The sequence below is a fragment of the Aspergillus ambiguus genome (assembly GCF_047715705.1).
Source record: "Aspergillus ambiguus strain CBS 117.58 unplaced genomic scaffold BDV59scaffold_4, whole genome shotgun sequence".
Classification (NCBI taxonomy): Eukaryota; Fungi; Ascomycota; class Eurotiomycetes; order Eurotiales; family Aspergillaceae; genus Aspergillus; species Aspergillus ambiguus.
Window position 1 is genome coordinate 368,039 of NW_027395517.1, and position 16,726 is coordinate 384,764.

Here is a 16,726-nt window from a genome sequence, read left to right on the forward strand (position 1 = left end):
AGCCAGAGCGGCCATCTGGTTGCGGGGCTGGTCCATCCCCAACCGAGGCTCAGCCTTCCAACTGGCCCGCCAAGTCGGCTAGTTTTTTTTATCAATCAGTGGAGGTCCGGTTCTCGGCAGAGTCTACGACAGGCCCGAATTCATAAGAGATGGAGAACGCCGGAGGTAGTTAGATTGAGCATCAACTCGGGGTATCTACTTGCAAAATCGAGGAGCTTGTAATCGTCTCTGGTGGAAATCATCTCTCCGTATCACGCCGAACAATGATGCCGTTCCCCTGCCTTCCAAAAAGAAACAACGCCGTGCAACAGGGTTGGATGATATATGAAGATCGAACAGGAAACCAAGAGAAAAGGAACACAGACAATCCGAACTGAACCGTAACAACCAAACCAGGATATGAAGTTTCCGCTTATGCGACGATGCCCTCATATAACCCTTCTGAGCGAACCGACAGGACCGTCGGAACGAAAGGGGGATCCAGAATGATACCAAAAATTCCCGTATTCATGAGACACATAAACATTTAACACCTGTACGAGTCAGGCCCAGAGTCCCACATCCTGGCGAGGAAACTTACATCTTGTAGAAACAGCTGCCCTCCGCGTAACGCACTCGGTCCGTGGTCTCGAACTTGTAGTCAATGGTGATATCGAGGTCACGCTTGTTCTTGTCGTTGGGCTTGTTCTCCAGCCAGCCAGAAACAGACTCCTCCTCTTCGACGGTGAGAACGTCCCGCAGGTAGAAGACCGTCTGCTTCCAGTGAGTGTACTTGGCATGAGGACCCGTCGAGAAGGTGATCGGCTTGTGGCAAGCGCCGAATTCGATGTCAAACCAGGCAATGACAGCATGGATGAAGTCATTGCGCTTGACCGGGAGCGAGAAGGGGACCCGGAAGCTCAGATCGCTGGGCTTGACAGTGTAAAGGTCGAGCGTGATGATAGGACAAGGGTCGGTGACAAGGGCCTTCATCTCAACGGTGTCCACAAGGGGCTCGGTGAGAGCAATCTCCTTCATCGGGCTGTAGTCGAAGCCATACACATTATCCCAGACTGGGCCAGTTAGCAAGAGACGCACAGGGTCCGATTCTCGTCAACTCTTACATCCGATCTTGTCGTCCTTGTACTCGCCATCCTCAATACCGGCCAGGTACATGGTGGCCTTATCGGGGAAGATCTTGCCCCCAGGCACGAGATACCGGTCACGAGCGTACAGAACAGTGTCCAACATGCTCTCGTAGAGCAAGAAGTATCCCATCCACTCCGAGATGATGATATCAACCTTGGGGAAAGGCAGGACGACCTCCTCCATTTTGCCCTGGAGGAGAGTGATCTTATCGGCCATGCCGTTAGCCGCGACGATTTCACGAGCCTTCTCGATGATAGAGGACATGTCGACACCGATTACGTGCTTCGCACCAGCCTTGACGGCGAACCTGTGGGCGGGGACTTGTCAGACGGTATGGGGTTGATGTTGGGTGTGTTCGGCCACGTACATGCTGAGGATACCCGTCCCGCATCCAACGTCGAGGACAACCTTATCCTTGAAAATGTGGCGGTTCTGGTAGATGGAATCACGGTATGACCTGGTACGGACATCATCTTTCTAAGGAAGCGCAACATTATCAGCGAATTTGTAGTGGATAGGATGGTGTGCTATCGACACTTACAAGCATTTCCTCATGAATGCCTAAGCGGGGCGCTCAGTTAGCTCGTTGCATCAAGAACAGGATCGGACGAAAGGCGCTGATTTACCATGATGATCATAGCTGCGGTTCAGTTAGCAAAATATCCAAGCACAGGTTTTGATCACTCCTTACCTGGTGAAGTAGCGAACTTCAGCGTGGTCCATACCGACCATGCGATCAGCGCTGCTGGTTATCATACCAGCAGGCTCTGCAGAGTTTCTCTCAGTTCCATTCATATTGCCTCGACAAGTGGAAGGATAGACCAAAGAAATGGATCAAAGGGACAGGAGAATTCCGAATCACAAAAGGACCGATAGAGAGACCGTGAGGCGATAGATTGGCGGAGGGAGAGGATAAAGCGCCTGTCAAGAAGCCTCCGAGCACTTTTTTTTTCTTACTTTTATCCTCATTGGAAATTCTCCTCCGCCAACGCTAGCCCCTGATTGAGGTTAGCGTTATCGCCGCACGCTAACCCGTTTGGGACTTATCATCACGTGGCGCTTCAAGCCCTTCATCAATTCGTCCTCTTGACTATGACACAAGCTACTCGATTCCGTCTACCGTAGACGGAGGAAATGACATGATCATGCCTCAGGTGTTTGGATTTGAGCTGCAGACGCAGATATAGAGCCTTGTGGACGAGGGCTGTACGGCTATGTATCTCTACCGCTATTGAAGAATCTCCAATACGAGTAGACCAATCGATAGTATCAAGACGGCCAAGCAAACCAGAGGCAAAAGCCTACCTAGGTTGTTAGAATGATAATGCGCCGTAATACTCATTCAAACCTTCTTTTGTTGACATCTTGAAGGTGTTTATACTGTACAAAGCGTCGAGCGACCAACGCCAAGATGCCACCTGCAATGTTACCGACCGATGTCCCTCCGCCTTCAGACGCGTTGCCGTTGCTACTCCAGCGCCCGCTTCCTCCCTGAGTTCACACCTCCGAGTGGCACCGCTTGTCAGACACACAGCCCACCATGAATCTAGGAGGTCCAGCCCGAAGGACAGCTTACTGCTACCTTCTTTTCCTTCTTCTGGCCACATTTGTTGGGAAATCCACCGCCTCCCTGGGCGATCACCTTCCCGACTTCAAGGAATGCGTCAAGGTATTTACATGCTCGAAGCTTTCCCTAGTCAACCCGTTAACCAGCAGATAGATCTGTCAGTCGGAGAACTGCCAAGATGGTAGTTCGGTCATTCGTAAGTCTTGATCCATACTTCTCAATGGGTCACTCTAACTCATCGGTATACTTAGCCTTCCACCTCCGTCTCCTCCTTTGGACTTGTCCCGCCGAATGTGACTACACCTGCCAGCATGTCGTGACAGACCGTCGAGTCGCCCGAGACCCCCCGATGCTCAATCCGGTGGTGCAATTCCATGGGAAGTGGCCTTTCCGCAGGATTCTCGGCATGCAGGAACCGTTTTCTGTCCTCTTCTCGTTCCTCAACCTCCTTGCGCATTGGCACGGCATCTCCCGGCTTCGTGAAACGATTCCCTCCTGGCATTCGCTCCGAGGCTACTACCTCGCCTTTGGATACTGCGGCCTCGCATGTTGGACGTTCAGCATGCTCTTCCACACCAGGGACTTTCCTTTGACCGAGAAGTTGGATTACTTTGGCGCTGGCGCAAACGTCATGTACGGCATGTTCCTCGCCATCATCCGGATTGTCCGTCTGGATCAGGAGGAGCCGCGTTATAAGCCGACCCTGCGCCGCCTTCTGACGACGGTCTGTGTCCTTCTATACGCGATGCACGTGTGCTACTTGAGCTTCTGGTCCTGGGACTACACCTACAACATGATCGCGAATATTGTGGTTGGGATGACGCAAAATGTGCTGTGGGTGGGTTTCAGTATTTTGCGTTACCGGAAGAATGGCAAACCCTGGAACGCCTGGCCTGCGATGATTGTGGCATGGATCATGTTGGCTATGAGCCTGGAGCTGTTGGACTTTGCTCCTTGGCATGGATTGATTGATGCGCACAGCCTGTGGCATCTGGGGACCGTCATCCCGACTGCGTGGTGGTATTTGTACGTTCCTAATTACTTGTCTTTTACCGGGGTTCGGTAGCGCTGACGCTTAACGCAGGTACCTTATCAAGGACGTCCAGGACGATGTAGCCGGAGAGAGATTCAAGGCCTAACCGGGTGAGAAGAGAAAGCCAAGGTCACCTCTATTCGTTTCTTGCTCCTGACCGAGGACAGAGTCAGCTGCAATGTTGTAGGTCCAGGTGACCGGATAACCTGTACAATATATAGAGATCTGGAAAGCCACCAACGCCCAGACATTTGATAAGACCTCGTATCCAACCGGTGAGGTGGAGCTCGCCTGACTATTATTATAATTACTATTTTGAATCTCTGTTGCGGTCCTTCCAAGGTTCTTATTTCCACCGCCTTCCCCGGGGCGAGTCAGGGTGGGTAAACCTGGCCGAACCGGCTCACCGCTCGAGGTGGGCTGTGGCAGTAAGAGGACCAACAAACCAACTAGTAATAAAGTGTCTCACCCCATCGCCGGTCACGGGCTCTGCGATTCTTTTTCTACGCCGCTCCCCCTCAGCCTCATCTCTCCTCTCTCCTCTCCCTTTTCGTACCCTCCCAATTCTACGTCTGCTCCTCCTTTCTCGTTCCGGTCTACCTGTCCCACAATGGCTTCCCCGGCCATCAAGAAAGCGATTTCCGAGGCGGCGTCGCAGTACCTGAAACCAGAGGGAAAGGTCTTCCAGTATGGCACTGCCGGGGTAAGTCGACCTTCTCTTGTTACCCCCATCGCTCAATCTTCTCCTCTTCGTTTTACTGACAGAGATTCCCGTTTGGTAGTTCCGCATGAAGGCGTAAGTATCTCGATCTGTCATTGAAGCAGCAGTCCCTGGAAGGATTGATCTGCCCCGCCTCCACATACCCCGCGATCGCCCCTGGTTTGTTTACACTTTGACCAACCTCTACCTCCAGGGATCTCCTCAACACCGTCGTTTTCTCTGTTGGCTTGCTTGCCGGTCTTCGATCTAAGAAGCTTAGCGGACAATGGGTTGGTGTGATGGTGACGGCCAGTCACAACCCCGCCGAAGACAATGGCGTTAAGCTGATCGATCCAATGGTAAGTCCTCAGCGGACCCGGGAAAAAAATCCGATGGCAAGTACAGAAGTCGCTAATGGACGTGCCAATAGGGAGAAATGCTGGAAGTAAGAGGCCTTGTTCCTACCGGGACGGACTGATCGCTGATAATTTTACCTAGGCCGAATGGGAGGCTTACGCGACGAAACTTGCCAATGCTCCTCTGGACAAGGTCGCCGATATGTATGAGGAACTCATCAAGGAAATCGATGTCAGCATGGAGAACCCCGCCCGTGTAGTCTTTGCCCGTGATACCCGTGCTTCTGGCTCGCGCCTTGTTGGCGTCCTCAACTCGGCCCTCACCGCGACCGAAGTCGAATTCCAGGACCTCAAGTTTATGACCACCCCCCAGCTTCACTATGTCGTGCGTTGCAAGAACACCATCGGTACACAGTACGAATACGGTGAGCCCACGGAACAGGGCTACTATGAAAAGCTCGCCGAGGCGTTCAAGAGAGTGATGCGTGGCGTCAAGGTCAAGGGCGCCTTGACCGTCGATTGTGCAAACGGTGTTGGTGGACCGAAGTTGAGGGAACTCATCAAATACCTCCCTGGAGCCGACCAAGGCGGAGTCGACATCAAGGTTGTCAATGATGATGTTATCAACCCCGATAGACTCAACTATGATGTATGATGACCGTGATCTCAAAGTGCGTTCTATACTAACATTTCCATCAGTGCGGCGCCGACTACGTCAAGACCAAGCAGCGTGCTCCCCCTTCATCCAAGGCCTCGGTCCTCGACCGCTGTGCTTCTCTGGATGGCGACGCTGATCGTCTCATCTACTACTTCATGGACGAGGGCAACGTTTTCAGGATGCTGGATGGTGACCGGATTGCCACCCTTGCGGCCTCGTTCATCGGTGATCTTGCTCGGAGCGCTGGAATTGCTCAGAAGCTTAAGATCGGAGTTATTCAGACCGCATACGCCAACGGATCCAGCACGGATTATATCGAGAAGGTTCTCAAGCTGCCTTCCGTGTGCACCAACACGGGTGTGAAACATCTTCACCATGCTGCCTTGCGTTTCGATGTCGGCGTCTACTTCGAGGCCAACGGCCATGGTACGATTACCTTCTCCGAGAACGCTCTGAAGACCATTAAGAGCACCGAGCCTCAATCCCCAGCCCAGCAGCGTTCGCTGGAGTGCCTGAACGCCCTGACCGACCTGATCAACCAGGCGGTGGGCGACGCCCTCTCTGACATGCTTCTCGTCGAAGCTATCCTGGCCCACAAGAGCTGGACTCCCAAGGAGTGGCTCGCCACTTACACCGACCTCCCGTCGCGGCTGGTCCGTGTTGAGGTTGCTGACCGCTCGATCTTCAAGGCTTACGATGCCGAGCGCAAGCTCGAGTCGCCTCCCGGTCTGCAGACCAAGATCGAGTCACTGCAGTCGCGCTACAACAAGGGACGCAGCTTCGCCCGTGCCAGTGGCACGGAAGATGCGGTGCGTGTTTATGCAGAGGCCGCTAGTCGGTCGGAGGCCGATGATCTTGCTACCCGCGTTGCCAACGCCGTTTCCGAGGCTGGTAGCGTTAAGGAGATTCTACAGTCGTAAGCCTGTTCAGTTTTGGGAGAGTTTCTCGTAATGGAAGTGGGCGATGGGTTGAAGAGACCGAAGCATTAGTTGCTTTATGTACACAAAAAGGATTGTCGTTGGTATTCTTGATGGCCAGGGAATCTGTCGTGGAAATCCAGTCACAGACGATTAAAATAGATAAAGAAATGATACGAATGAATTAATGAATGAATCATTGCAGCTATTCCTACTTCACGGGGTAGATAGTATCTACCTAGGTCCATAGTAGGTGCATAGTAGTGACCGGGAAAACAGATGATCCGGACCTCCGCGGTCTTAACTCCGACGATCACTTTTTCCGCCCAGAAAAAAAAGTTCCGTTCGGCAGGTCAACCATCAGGAAGTCCCTCAACCTTCCACTTTTCCTCTCCTACATTTTTCTTTCCTGCCGTCTGTCCACCATGGCGAAGGCTCGTACTAAGAAGCGCACCCACGCTCGTCCCCAAAATGCCTCCACCGCAGCGAAGGGGAGCGCCGCGTCCATGAGCAAAACGCCCAAGTCGATGGTCATTCGAGTCGGCGGATCACAAGTCGGTACCAGCGTCAGCCAGCTGGTGCAGGATGTCCGGACGATGATGGAGCCCGACACCGCTGTGCGATTGAAGGTAAGCCACCCTTTTTAGAGGCAATTGTCCCTCCCACGCTCCGGTCGAAACCCGTCTAACCCGCCGACAGGAACGCAAATCCAACCGCCTGCGAGATTACACTGTCATGGCCGGCCCGCTCGGCGTCACACATCTGATGCTGTTCTCCAAATCCGCAACCGGAAACACTAACATGCGGCTGGCGCTGACGCCACGCGGCCCAACCCTCCACTTCCACGTCGAAAACTACTCCCTCTGCCGAGACGTCGAGCGCGCATTGAAGCGGCCCCGCGGCGGTGGCCAGGACCACAAGACGCCCCCGCTGCTCGTGATGAACAACTTCAACTCGCCCAACGCGACCGAGACCTCCAAGGTGCCCAAGCGTCTGGAGAGCCTCACCACGACCGTCTTTCAGTCGCTCTTCCCGCCCATCAACCCGCAGGCCACGCCGCTGCATTCGATCCGCCGCGTGATGCTCCTCAACCGGGAGCTGTCCGGGAAGGAAGGGGAGGAGGAGGATGACTCGTACGTGCTGAACCTGCGACACTATGCCATCACGACGCGCAAAACGGGCGTCTCCAAGCGCATCCGTCGGTTGGACCCGAAGGAGATCCGGAATAAGGAGAAGGCCAAGTCGGCTGTCCCTAACCTCGGCAAGCTGGAGGATGCGGCCGATTATCTGCTCGATCCATCGGCCGCCGGGTACACTTCGGCCAGTGAGACGGAGCTGGATACCGATGCGGAGGTGGAGGTTGCGGAGAGCACGACGAAAAAGGTGCTCAGCAAGCGGGAGCTGCAGCGCTTGAAGACCGGAGATCAGGAAAAGGCACAGAAGAAGCTGAATGCGGCGCCGGAGGTGGAGAAGCGGGCGGTGAAGCTGGTTGAGCTGGGTCCGCGTATGAAGCTCCGTCTGATCAAGGTCGAGGAGGGCCTGTGTGAGGGTCGCATTATGTGGCACGATTATATCCGCAAGTCGGAGGCGGAGGTGAAGAATCTCGATAAGAACTGGGAGCAGCGGAAGAAGCAGAAGGAGGAGAGAAAGAAGCAGCAGAAGGAGAACATCGAGAAGAAGAAGCAGGCCAAGGCCAAGGCCAAGGCTGAAGGGAAGGAAGTTCCCGACGACGATGACGACCAGGAGGACGTTGATATGGACGATGATGAATGGCTCAGCGACGATTTCGACGAGAACGAGCAGGAGGGCGAGGCCGAGGGCGACGACGAGTCCATGGAGGAATAAGCGGTCCTCGTGCGTTCCCCGAAGCCCACAGGCATGGCAGATGCTTGACAGGCACTAAAAGTTTGATATGCGAGCCCGGTCTGGGCGTCGTTCCCATGCTCCGCAAGGATTCTAGCGGAGACAAAAACAACTCTTTCTTGCACCGCGACGTCTGCCAAGGGACGAGTCCGGCTTCCAGCGGAGTCGATTGCCCGGTGCACGGCGGTGCGAGAACTACAGGATGGCTACTGAGTCCATCGATAGGTGCATGAGTATCTCAGCGGCGAACAAATATACCCATAATTTTGGCTGGTTCATATACGCTTTAAAGCCCAATAGACCTAAATGTACATCCATAGCAGACCCTAGGTTGAACTCATCACTCCAGATCATTAACTCGTAACCCACATTCTCATTTCTTCAACTTCTCTTCCACGATGCGTCCCACCATCTTCTCCAGGATGCTCATGTCACCACCAGCGGTCCCAGCAAAGTATCCTTGCACGCTCTTCTCCACATACTTGCCAACGATATCAATCTCGACATTGACATCCTCGCCCGCCCGCTTGGCCGCCGTCACGATCTTTTCCTGCGTATAGGCAATGAGCATGACCTCGAAATACCCATCCGCACCATCTACGACATTCGTCACGGTCAGACTGGCGCCGTCCAGGGTGACGTAGCCTTTCTCGACGATGTACCGCATCACGCCCTGGTCCCGCGGCTGCAGACGGAAGACCAAGGCATTGCCTTCAGGGGTCACGGAGAGGATGGTTGCGATGGTGTCGACATGGCCCTGGACGAAGTGGCCACCCATGCGCGTTTCGCTTAGTACGGCGCGCTCGAGGTTCACGCGCGAGTTCGTCTGGAGGGCGCCGAGGTTGGTGCGACGGAGGGTCTCGGGGGCGACGCCGACCTTGAACCAGGTTTTATCGAAGGCCGTGACCGTCAGACATGTTCCTGAAGGGGATGAGTTACAGACCGACGGTATCGAACGGAGGTTACATTGGGTTCCATACCGTTGACGGCGATGCTGTCGCCCAGATGCGCGTCGGTGAGGATCTCCTCACAGTCGGAAATGGTCAGCGAGGTGCCCCCGCCCCCGCTTGATGAGGCATCGAGGGGCTCCAGGGACACAACCGCTGGAAAAGACCGGTCAGTTCTGCGGAAGTCGCCGTGTAGAAGAGCAGGACACACTTACTCCCAATCGTCTCGACCAGACCGGTAAACATGGCGGGGGATTTTTTTCGGGATGCAGAAGTGAGGAGAGGCGGATAGAGGTGGGAAAGAATGAGCGGATATGGGCCCAACCTCGGCTTTAATCCATCCGTCTTCCCCTACTTAGTCCTCCCACTCTCTCCCACGCCGTCGACTCCCGGTGATCGCTCTTGGTCTCAATGTCTTGCTTGACACAATGAATGTCACATTGAAGCTGAATCGTTCCGTTCTCGCTCGTCCGGCGCTGCGCTTCCCGGGCGGTCTTCTCCGCACGCAGCTCCGCCGTACACCGCAATGGCGCGCATACTCGACCGCCCCCACGGACGATACGCTGCCCCTCAAGGGTGTTCGCGTACTTGATATGACACGGGTTTTGGCTGGCGTGAGTGATCCTATCAGCTTTAAGCTCGCCCGGAGCTGGATTGGGAGAGTCGCTGATTGTATATACTTCTACAGCCGTACTGTACCCAAATCTTGGGAGATCTAGGGTAATTGGCAATTTCTTGGCTTGATCGCAGTCCCACTGGGGTAAGCTTGCTGATGTGAATGCGCTCGACAGAGCAGATATCATCAAGGTCGAACATCCCGTCCGCGGCGACGACACGCGCGCATGGGGTCCGCCGTATGCGACGTATCAGGACGAATCGCGGCAGGGGCCTGGTGAAAGTGCCTACTATCTTGCGGTACGGACATGCATGCAACTTTATGGCGAAGAATTTCAATTGACGTGCGGCACAGGTTAACCGCAACAAGAGGTCAATTGGACTCTCCTTTGCTCATAAGTCTGGCGTGGAGATCCTCCACCGTCTCGTGGAACAGTGTGATGTGCTCGTGGAAAACTACTTGCCCGGAAATCTGAAGAAATACAGCATGGACTACGAGACGCTGCGAGCAATCAACCCGAAGCTCATCTACGCCAGTATCACTGGGTACGGTCAAACGGGTCCGTACAGCAACCGTGCTGGCTACGATGTCATGGTGGAGGCCGAGATGGGCTTGATGCACATTACGGGCAGTCGGGATGGCCCTCCTGTGAAGGTCGGCGTGGCGGTTACCGATCTAACGACCGGACTATATACGTCCAATGCGATTATGGCAGCTCTCCTGTCCCGCGCACGGACTGGAAAGGGACAGCATATCGACGCTTGTCTGAGCGATGTCCAGGTCGCTACGCTAGCGAACATTGCCAGTTCGGCATTGATCAGCGGGAAGAAGGACTCGGGAAGATGGGGGACGGAGCATCGTAAGTGTTTGCGTTCCGTGATGATGTTTCATGGTGTATACTGACACCCCCAGCGTCCATTGTGCCGTACCGCAGCTATAAGACTCGTGACGGAGATATCCTCTTTGGAGGAGGCAACGATCGGCTCTTCGGAGTGCTATGCGATCGGCTTGGCCACCCGGAGTGGAAGGAGGACCCGCGTTTCATCACCAACCAGGATCGCGTCAAACACCGTGAAGACATTGATGGTCTGATTGAGGAGACGGTCAGGCACAAGACGACGCAGGAGTGGCTGGAGGTCCTGGAAGGGAGTGGGATGCCCTATGCCGCGGTCAATGATGTTCAAGGAACGTTGAACCACTCCCACGGTGAGTCCTTCGAGAAACGACTGCAAATAAAAATGACTAATGGAATCGTGCTACAGTCCAAGCCCGCGGGATGGTCACCGAGGTCGATCATCCTGCCTGCGGCCCCATCAAGTTGGTGAACACCCCCATTAAGTATTCCCATGCGACGCCCGGCGTGCGGACGCCGCCCCCCACTCTGGGGCAACATACCGACGAGATTCTGGAAGACGTCCTTGAGTATGGCAAGGAGGATATCGCGAAGCTGAAGGAACAAGGGGTGGTCGCATGAAAGTCGTCGTCTACCTCGGAGCGGGTTTCCGAGGAGACATGCAGCATAACGGTGGTAGTACATAGTAGATGAAACCGATGGCTCTAGCATAGATAGAGGACAAATCTAAGAACTCCAAGAAGGAACTGCCTGAAGAGTTACATTCGATCGTGTAGAATTTCCCTTCATTCCTGAACGCGGGAGACTCACGTGATGCTGTATAAAACCTTGGGTCCGACGCTTGACGGACAGGCGATATTCATCCACGAAGAGGGTCGCCGACGCCAGGTCGTCCAAAGTTGGGCTCACGGATCCTCCTGTCGCTTCTATCATACCGAGAATTAAATTACACCGGTCACCCTGAGGGGAATGTCAGAGCAACATGGGGTATCTCCCTCCCTGGCGTCTATAGCGACAACGCCACCAACCCACGGAACGCCGAGCACCACGAGTACCACCGTTCCGTCGGATGGACAGCCCCAAGCTCCTTTGCCTCCAGTCCGCGCTGAATCGTTGCCGGCGCCAGGTTCATCCAACCCGGCAAGACCGTCCAGCACTCCTTCTACGAAGGTGCATATCCCGAAGCTGTCCGCGGCCACTACCGAACTCCTTGCCCGGGTGACAGGTCGTCTCAAAGGGGAACCGCAGCAGCAACAGCAGAGAAATGATATCACCCCTGCTGGGTGGACTCCATCGTCGCTTCCCCAATCATTGAACTCGGCCAACACGATGAAGGCCTCCTCCACCATCATAGAGTTGCCGACGGCACCGTTCGTGTATTCCCAGCACATGACGGCTGCGGCTTCCTCACAAAATCCTGCTTCCAAACCACAGCAAAACCATAGTTCCGCCACTAGCCAGTCTCCAAGTCTCGTTAATATTGCTCCTAAACCATCAGACCGTCTTTTTACAGGCATGCCAACCCCTATACAGAGTCAACTACCACCATCTACATCTGCAGCTCAGACAGCCAAGACTTTATCCCCAGCATCCATGCCGAAGAGAGTCCAAGGTGCCACCGCGAGTCCTCGCCAACGAAAAGCCGGTACAAACGGCGGCAGACGCAGGAAGCGCAGACGAGGCAATGATAGCGATAGTGACATTATTCGAGCCGGTGACTCCAGTTCGGACGAATCGGATGTTGCACCAAGAGCTACCCAGACAAAATCTGGGCGGCAGGTGAATCGACCATCTTTATACGTTCCTCCAGCGCCCTCTCCTACCATCGCGAAAGAAACAAATACGCTTGATGCATCAGATAGCGTGCACGTTGAAAGAGTGGGCACCCAGAAGCGCAAACGGGCTGTTCGTCGTTCGAAGGATGCAAACATCAGTTGTATACTTTGCCAGAGGGGACACAGTCCTCCTAGTAACACGATTGTTTTCTGCGACAAGTGTAATCGGGCATGGCATCAACTATGTCACGATCCTCCCATCGCTTCTGAGGTTGTCGCTGTCAAAGAGAAAGAATGGCTTTGTCGAGTATGCACACCTACACCGATCTCTATCGCGCAGCCGACGGTGGTTCGGAGTAACCCCAGACTTGGTGTGTCATCGTTAACGTTTGATCGTCCCATATTCCCTCCGACGGAAATACCGAACCTGGAGGTAGGAGCCGAGGGATTCTCTACAGAAGAGCGACGGGGCTTTCTGTCTTGCTTGTCGCATTCTGCCCTTGTTGAGCTCCTGATCAGGATATCAGACAGCAATCCAACTGTACCTATGTTCCCTCAAAACCTCAAATCTCTCCATTCGTCCAAGTTCTCCTTTCAACCGAAGATTCCCACCCCTTCGCCCAACCCTGAGGCCGGTTCTACGCTTGCAGTCGAAGTGAGCGAGAGCCTAGGAGCCATCAAAACTCCCGATGTGCTGCCCACCCCATCCTCCGACCACAGAAAGCAGCACGATGACTCCGACTCATCTGAATACGAAGTCGAAGACCATCGATTATACCCGCGCGCCGGAAACGGGTTCAGCCTCCCCACTGATGCCGATGACCTAGATATCATGCGGGAAGATGCAGATTGTCGTACCTTTAGCTATACACTTCATCGACCTGCCCACCTTCATGCTCAGGATAACCAGCCGCTCCCAACCTTGGGATATACGCCCTTTTCTGTCTAGTGCCCTTGTGCTGCCACATGTATTATTATGCCTACGTTATGATAAATGTCTAGTATCGTTCAAGAGCGTTTAATATGAGTCTATTGATTATGACGTCTCTTGAAATTCCGGAAGACGCTCTGACCCGCAAGAATGACCGTATTGGCATCAACGATGTGAACAGAGCTTGCTGGCTAAGACTCCGTCACCCTTCCCTTCATATCCCCGTAAGTCTTTATCTCGGCCCATGTGCAGAAAAAGCCTCATATGACCGTGCCCGGCATTAACTTCACATGGCAGTCAAATACAGGGGACCTCAACAGAAGAAGCTCATTTCCTTCATTTCGGAGCTCCATACTGCTGGAACACCCGTACCAAGCAACATTTTCCCCCATGGCCAACACGATGAAAGAAACCCGTTATGTCATTGTCCTGAACTTACCCGTTGTACACTCGCAGGGTCCAGGTTTGATATGGACATGCTTTGTCCGTATCGTCTGTTGGAGCATATAGAACCTTAATCTTGCTTCCTAATGACCTCTACATCTTAAATTGTGGTGCTGCATGAGGGACACGAAGGTCCGATGGGCATATCAATTACCGTCCCTCTCCTTCCTGTCGCACTCGCCACGCCTCCCCATAGCGTGTCGATAGATACAAGAAGCCCCCGGCGACCGCCAGAAACCCTGCAGTGATGGTCATATACCATCCAATTCCGATAGTCTCGATGGCAGGAAAACATGCGGCGGTCGCCACTGCCCCTGATGCATTGCGCATCATGAAACTACCCGCGACGGCCAGCGAGCTTTTGCCCGTGCCCTCCATCACGTCAACGCAGTAAGCATTCAGGCTGACATAGGCCACTGTCTGACACAGACCCTGCATGTACAGCATTACCGCCACCAGAGGAATGCCGCCGACGGCCTGCTGCACCGCCCAGCCGTATAACAACGCGCAGGCCGGCATGGCGACCCCCACCACACCCACTACACTGTTTAACCGGTCCTCCGGCACCCGTCGCCCGCGTCGCCGCATGTACCGTCGCACGACCCAGTCAGACAGTTGTCCGCCGCAGCACGAACCTGACAAATACCCAGCGGTCGGCGCCAAGTAGAAGAGCCCCGCGTGGAGCGGGGAGGTCAGATGGAAGCGCGGGGCAAGCACTTCGCGGACGGGCATGATGAACGACTGCAGGTTCCAGTGTAGGGCGAATACGGCGATCGCGTTGATGGCTAGGCTGCGAGACGATAACAGAAGCGTGATGATCTCCCATGGATTCATCAGGCGGACGAATTTCTGTACTTTCCCGCGAGGGGTCAAGCCGGCGAAGAGCTGAGTCTTCTTATGATGGATCGTCTCCGGCAGAAACACGGCCAGTAGAAGCACTGCGAGAACCCCTATTCCGGTTTGCACCCAGAAAATCACCCGCCACGAGGTGTAATTCACGATCACCCCACCTAACAGGGGCGCTAAGCCCGGTGCTAAGCTTGTGCTTAGTACCGACCATCCCAATACCCGACCCCGGGTGGTGGGGGGGTAGATATCCCCGAGGACCACGTTATTAATGACTTGGGTTGCTGTCACTTGGGGTGCGCTCAGAAAGCGCAGGATGAAGTAGGCAGCGAGGTTTGGGGCCAGGGCAGTTCCCAGGCTGAACACGATTAAGAGAGCATTTGTGATGAGTAGGATGGGCCGGCGACCAAAGATGTTGGCAATGGGGGCATATAGTACGGGCCCGACCACCAGGAACAGAAGCACCAGGGCGTTGGAAAGGGCGATGACAGTGTCTGTGGTTTGAAACGTAGCTCCCACCTCTGGGATTGCTGGTATGACGGAATGCGTACTGAGTGTAGATTGAAAGACCGCCCAGAAAAGGACCATGGTGATAACCAACTTGCGGCCGGGTGCGAGTCGGTTGTAGATATCATCATCTTCAACTGACTCTCCGTTCGACGTGGTGGTTTTCTCCTGGGTAGAGTGAGGTCCGTTGGTGCAAGCATTGTCACTTTCGCGGACTGCCATGGCAGAAGACGATGTAAACAACTGTGCAAGAACAAGGGGAACAGAAGGGAAATAGGTACATCATCCAACAAGGGGCAGCTAGGGGCATACACATACGTAGGCAGGCAGTCAGTAGTGATGACTAGGTCAACATGTAGCGGTCTGCGGGTAAGTCACTACCCCTGTCATGCCATTTGGAAAAGCAGAAATACGGGAAATATATATCCTGAATATCGTTCCCAGACATTGCACAGGGATTGGCCATCGTGGTCCTCTGAACACTCTCAAAGCCACGAGACGTTGAAATGGAAAGCTCCCTCAAGAACGCCAAGGGGCGAGCATGCCCAGCAGGCTGTATACAGAGCGGAATGATCGACGAAGAATTATCCGCGTTTGTCGAACCTATACAGGCTATGAGGTTGATTCAGTAATACTAACACTATTGGACTTAAGGCGTCGAGAATTGTCTTAGATCTGGGAGATCGACAGGGCAATTAAACAGGGAAGGGGTTCGGGTTCACGCAACATAAAGTAGCGTTCTAATGAACTATTAGTGTGGAGTATCTCATCGCGGTGACCGGTTGAAAGGTAGGATTGTATGAGGCTTTAGTGGCGTCCACGGCCTGTGCATGCACCAACTTCGCTGTGGGGTCGACCAACATCATCAACATAATCCTTTATAAGATGTACAGAGTAGTATCTGAATGGGCTGTACTTAGTACCCGTAGTCCCAAAGCCTTAAGATACATTGACAGACTTATAAACACTGCAGAACTGAGGGTTCAGTCATGCATCAGATTGAATGCACATATAACACGTTTTTATTCTACAACCGTATGCTAAGCTATTGCATCACTGGAAGATTTACGTTGATCTCAGTCAGCTCAACCTTACTCTGCACCTTCATCTCATCTAGACTCTGCAATTCGACATGGCTTGGCCTCATAATTGCTGACTTTGAGCAGTGATAAAGCTGGCGAATGAAAGAGCCAACGATACCTGGGACAAACCATATCCAGTTCCATAAGCAGTCTATCACCCTACTGTCTGGGATTTATTAGTTCTCGCGGAAATGCGCACACCCAGTCGTCTCGGGCCAAATTGTTGGTTGATTCATGGGTCTTTTGCACCTCCTGGCCCAAGTGCCAAAGACATTCCCGGACACTAACAACTCCTGGAGCCTGAGCGTCATTATAAAGGACCACACTGGACTGTATTCCAGTGCCCAACCAGTCGCCTGATCCTCTACCTGGCGCAGAAAAACTGTCTCGTGATAGTTGGACATCAGGCCATATCTCAGTCGGAGGTCAAACATATACGCCGCAATTTGTCCTAACCATCAGTATTAGCAGACACGGAAGGCCATATTTTCTTAGACGGCAAA

The 16,726-nt window shown here is 53.8% G+C and overlaps 9 protein-coding genes across 9 annotated transcripts; 6 read left to right on the forward strand and 3 right to left on the reverse strand.

Moving 5' to 3' along the window:
* Positions 1–150: 150 nt before the first annotated feature.
* On the reverse strand, positions 151–2,047 carry rmtA (protein-arginine omega-N methyltransferase HMT1). Its single transcript, XM_073688493.1, has 6 exons — positions 1,820–2,047; positions 1,755–1,768; positions 1,670–1,689; positions 1,496–1,605; positions 1,104–1,435; positions 151–1,052 (listed from the first exon to the last, which is right to left on the reverse strand). The coding sequence occupies exons 1-6, from the start codon at positions 1,921–1,923 to the stop codon at positions 577–579; spliced, it is 1,056 nt and encodes a 351-aa protein (XP_073551301.1). The 5' UTR covers positions 1,924–2,047; the 3' UTR covers positions 151–576.
* Positions 2,048–2,570: 523 nt separating this feature from the next.
* On the forward strand, positions 2,571–4,026 carry BDV59DRAFT_170934 (PGAP3/PER1 family protein). Its single transcript, XM_073688494.1, has 5 exons — positions 2,571–2,797; positions 2,849–2,891; positions 2,947–3,721; positions 3,780–3,838; positions 3,896–4,026. Exons 1-4 carry the CDS (start codon positions 2,669–2,671, stop codon positions 3,832–3,834), a joined length of 1,002 nt encoding a protein of 333 aa, XP_073551302.1. The 5' UTR covers positions 2,571–2,668; the 3' UTR covers positions 3,835–3,838; positions 3,896–4,026.
* A 157-nt stretch (positions 4,027–4,183) lies between these two features.
* Positions 4,184–6,555, forward strand: agm1 (phosphoacetylglucosamine mutase PCM1). The gene is made up of 6 exons (XM_073688495.1): positions 4,184–4,431; positions 4,511–4,524; positions 4,643–4,787; positions 4,859–4,873; positions 4,927–5,433; positions 5,484–6,555. The coding sequence occupies exons 1-6, from the start codon at positions 4,339–4,341 to the stop codon at positions 6,360–6,362; spliced, it is 1,653 nt and encodes a 550-aa protein (XP_073551303.1). The 5' UTR covers positions 4,184–4,338; the 3' UTR covers positions 6,363–6,555.
* Positions 6,556–6,707: 152 nt separating this feature from the next.
* On the forward strand, positions 6,708–8,314 carry BDV59DRAFT_108611 (Brix domain-containing protein). The gene is made up of 2 exons (XM_073686568.1): positions 6,708–6,988; positions 7,059–8,314. The coding sequence occupies exons 1-2, from the start codon at positions 6,785–6,787 to the stop codon at positions 8,202–8,204; spliced, it is 1,350 nt and encodes a 449-aa protein (XP_073551304.1). The 5' UTR covers positions 6,708–6,784; the 3' UTR covers positions 8,205–8,314.
* An 85-nt stretch (positions 8,315–8,399) lies between these two features.
* BDV59DRAFT_108618 (riboflavin synthase) lies at positions 8,400–9,460 on the reverse strand. The gene is made up of 3 exons (XM_073686569.1): positions 9,385–9,460; positions 9,203–9,325; positions 8,400–9,143 (listed from the first exon to the last, which is right to left on the reverse strand). Exons 1-3 carry the CDS (start codon positions 9,413–9,415, stop codon positions 8,596–8,598), a joined length of 702 nt encoding a protein of 233 aa, XP_073551305.1. The 5' UTR covers positions 9,416–9,460; the 3' UTR covers positions 8,400–8,595.
* Positions 9,461–11,465, forward strand: BDV59DRAFT_170941 (CaiB/BaiF CoA transferase family protein). Its single transcript, XM_073688496.1, has 6 exons — positions 9,461–9,783; positions 9,858–9,889; positions 9,961–10,084; positions 10,140–10,644; positions 10,698–10,991; positions 11,048–11,465. The coding sequence occupies exons 1-6, from the start codon at positions 9,598–9,600 to the stop codon at positions 11,257–11,259; spliced, it is 1,353 nt and encodes a 450-aa protein (XP_073551306.1). The 5' UTR covers positions 9,461–9,597; the 3' UTR covers positions 11,260–11,465.
* A 38-nt stretch (positions 11,466–11,503) lies between these two features.
* BDV59DRAFT_170942 (uncharacterized protein) lies at positions 11,504–13,533 on the forward strand. The gene has a single exon (XM_073688497.1). It carries the CDS (start codon positions 11,608–11,610, stop codon positions 13,360–13,362), a length of 1,755 nt encoding a protein of 584 aa, XP_073551307.1. The 5' UTR covers positions 11,504–11,607; the 3' UTR covers positions 13,363–13,533.
* A 232-nt stretch (positions 13,534–13,765) lies between these two features.
* Positions 13,766–15,363, reverse strand: BDV59DRAFT_191135 (major facilitator superfamily domain-containing protein; the record flags this gene model as incomplete). Its single annotated transcript, XM_073691852.1, has 3 exons — positions 13,766–13,838; positions 14,027–15,284; positions 15,348–15,363. The coding sequence occupies 3 exons, from the start codon at positions 15,361–15,363 to the stop codon at positions 13,766–13,768; spliced, it is 1,347 nt and encodes a 448-aa protein (XP_073551308.1).
* Positions 15,364–16,007: 644 nt separating this feature from the next.
* On the forward strand, positions 16,008–16,493 carry BDV59DRAFT_170945 (uncharacterized protein). The gene has a single exon (XM_073688498.1). It carries the CDS (start codon positions 16,131–16,133, stop codon positions 16,308–16,310), a length of 180 nt encoding a protein of 59 aa, XP_073551309.1. The 5' UTR covers positions 16,008–16,130; the 3' UTR covers positions 16,311–16,493.
* Positions 16,494–16,726: the final 233 nt, after the last annotated feature.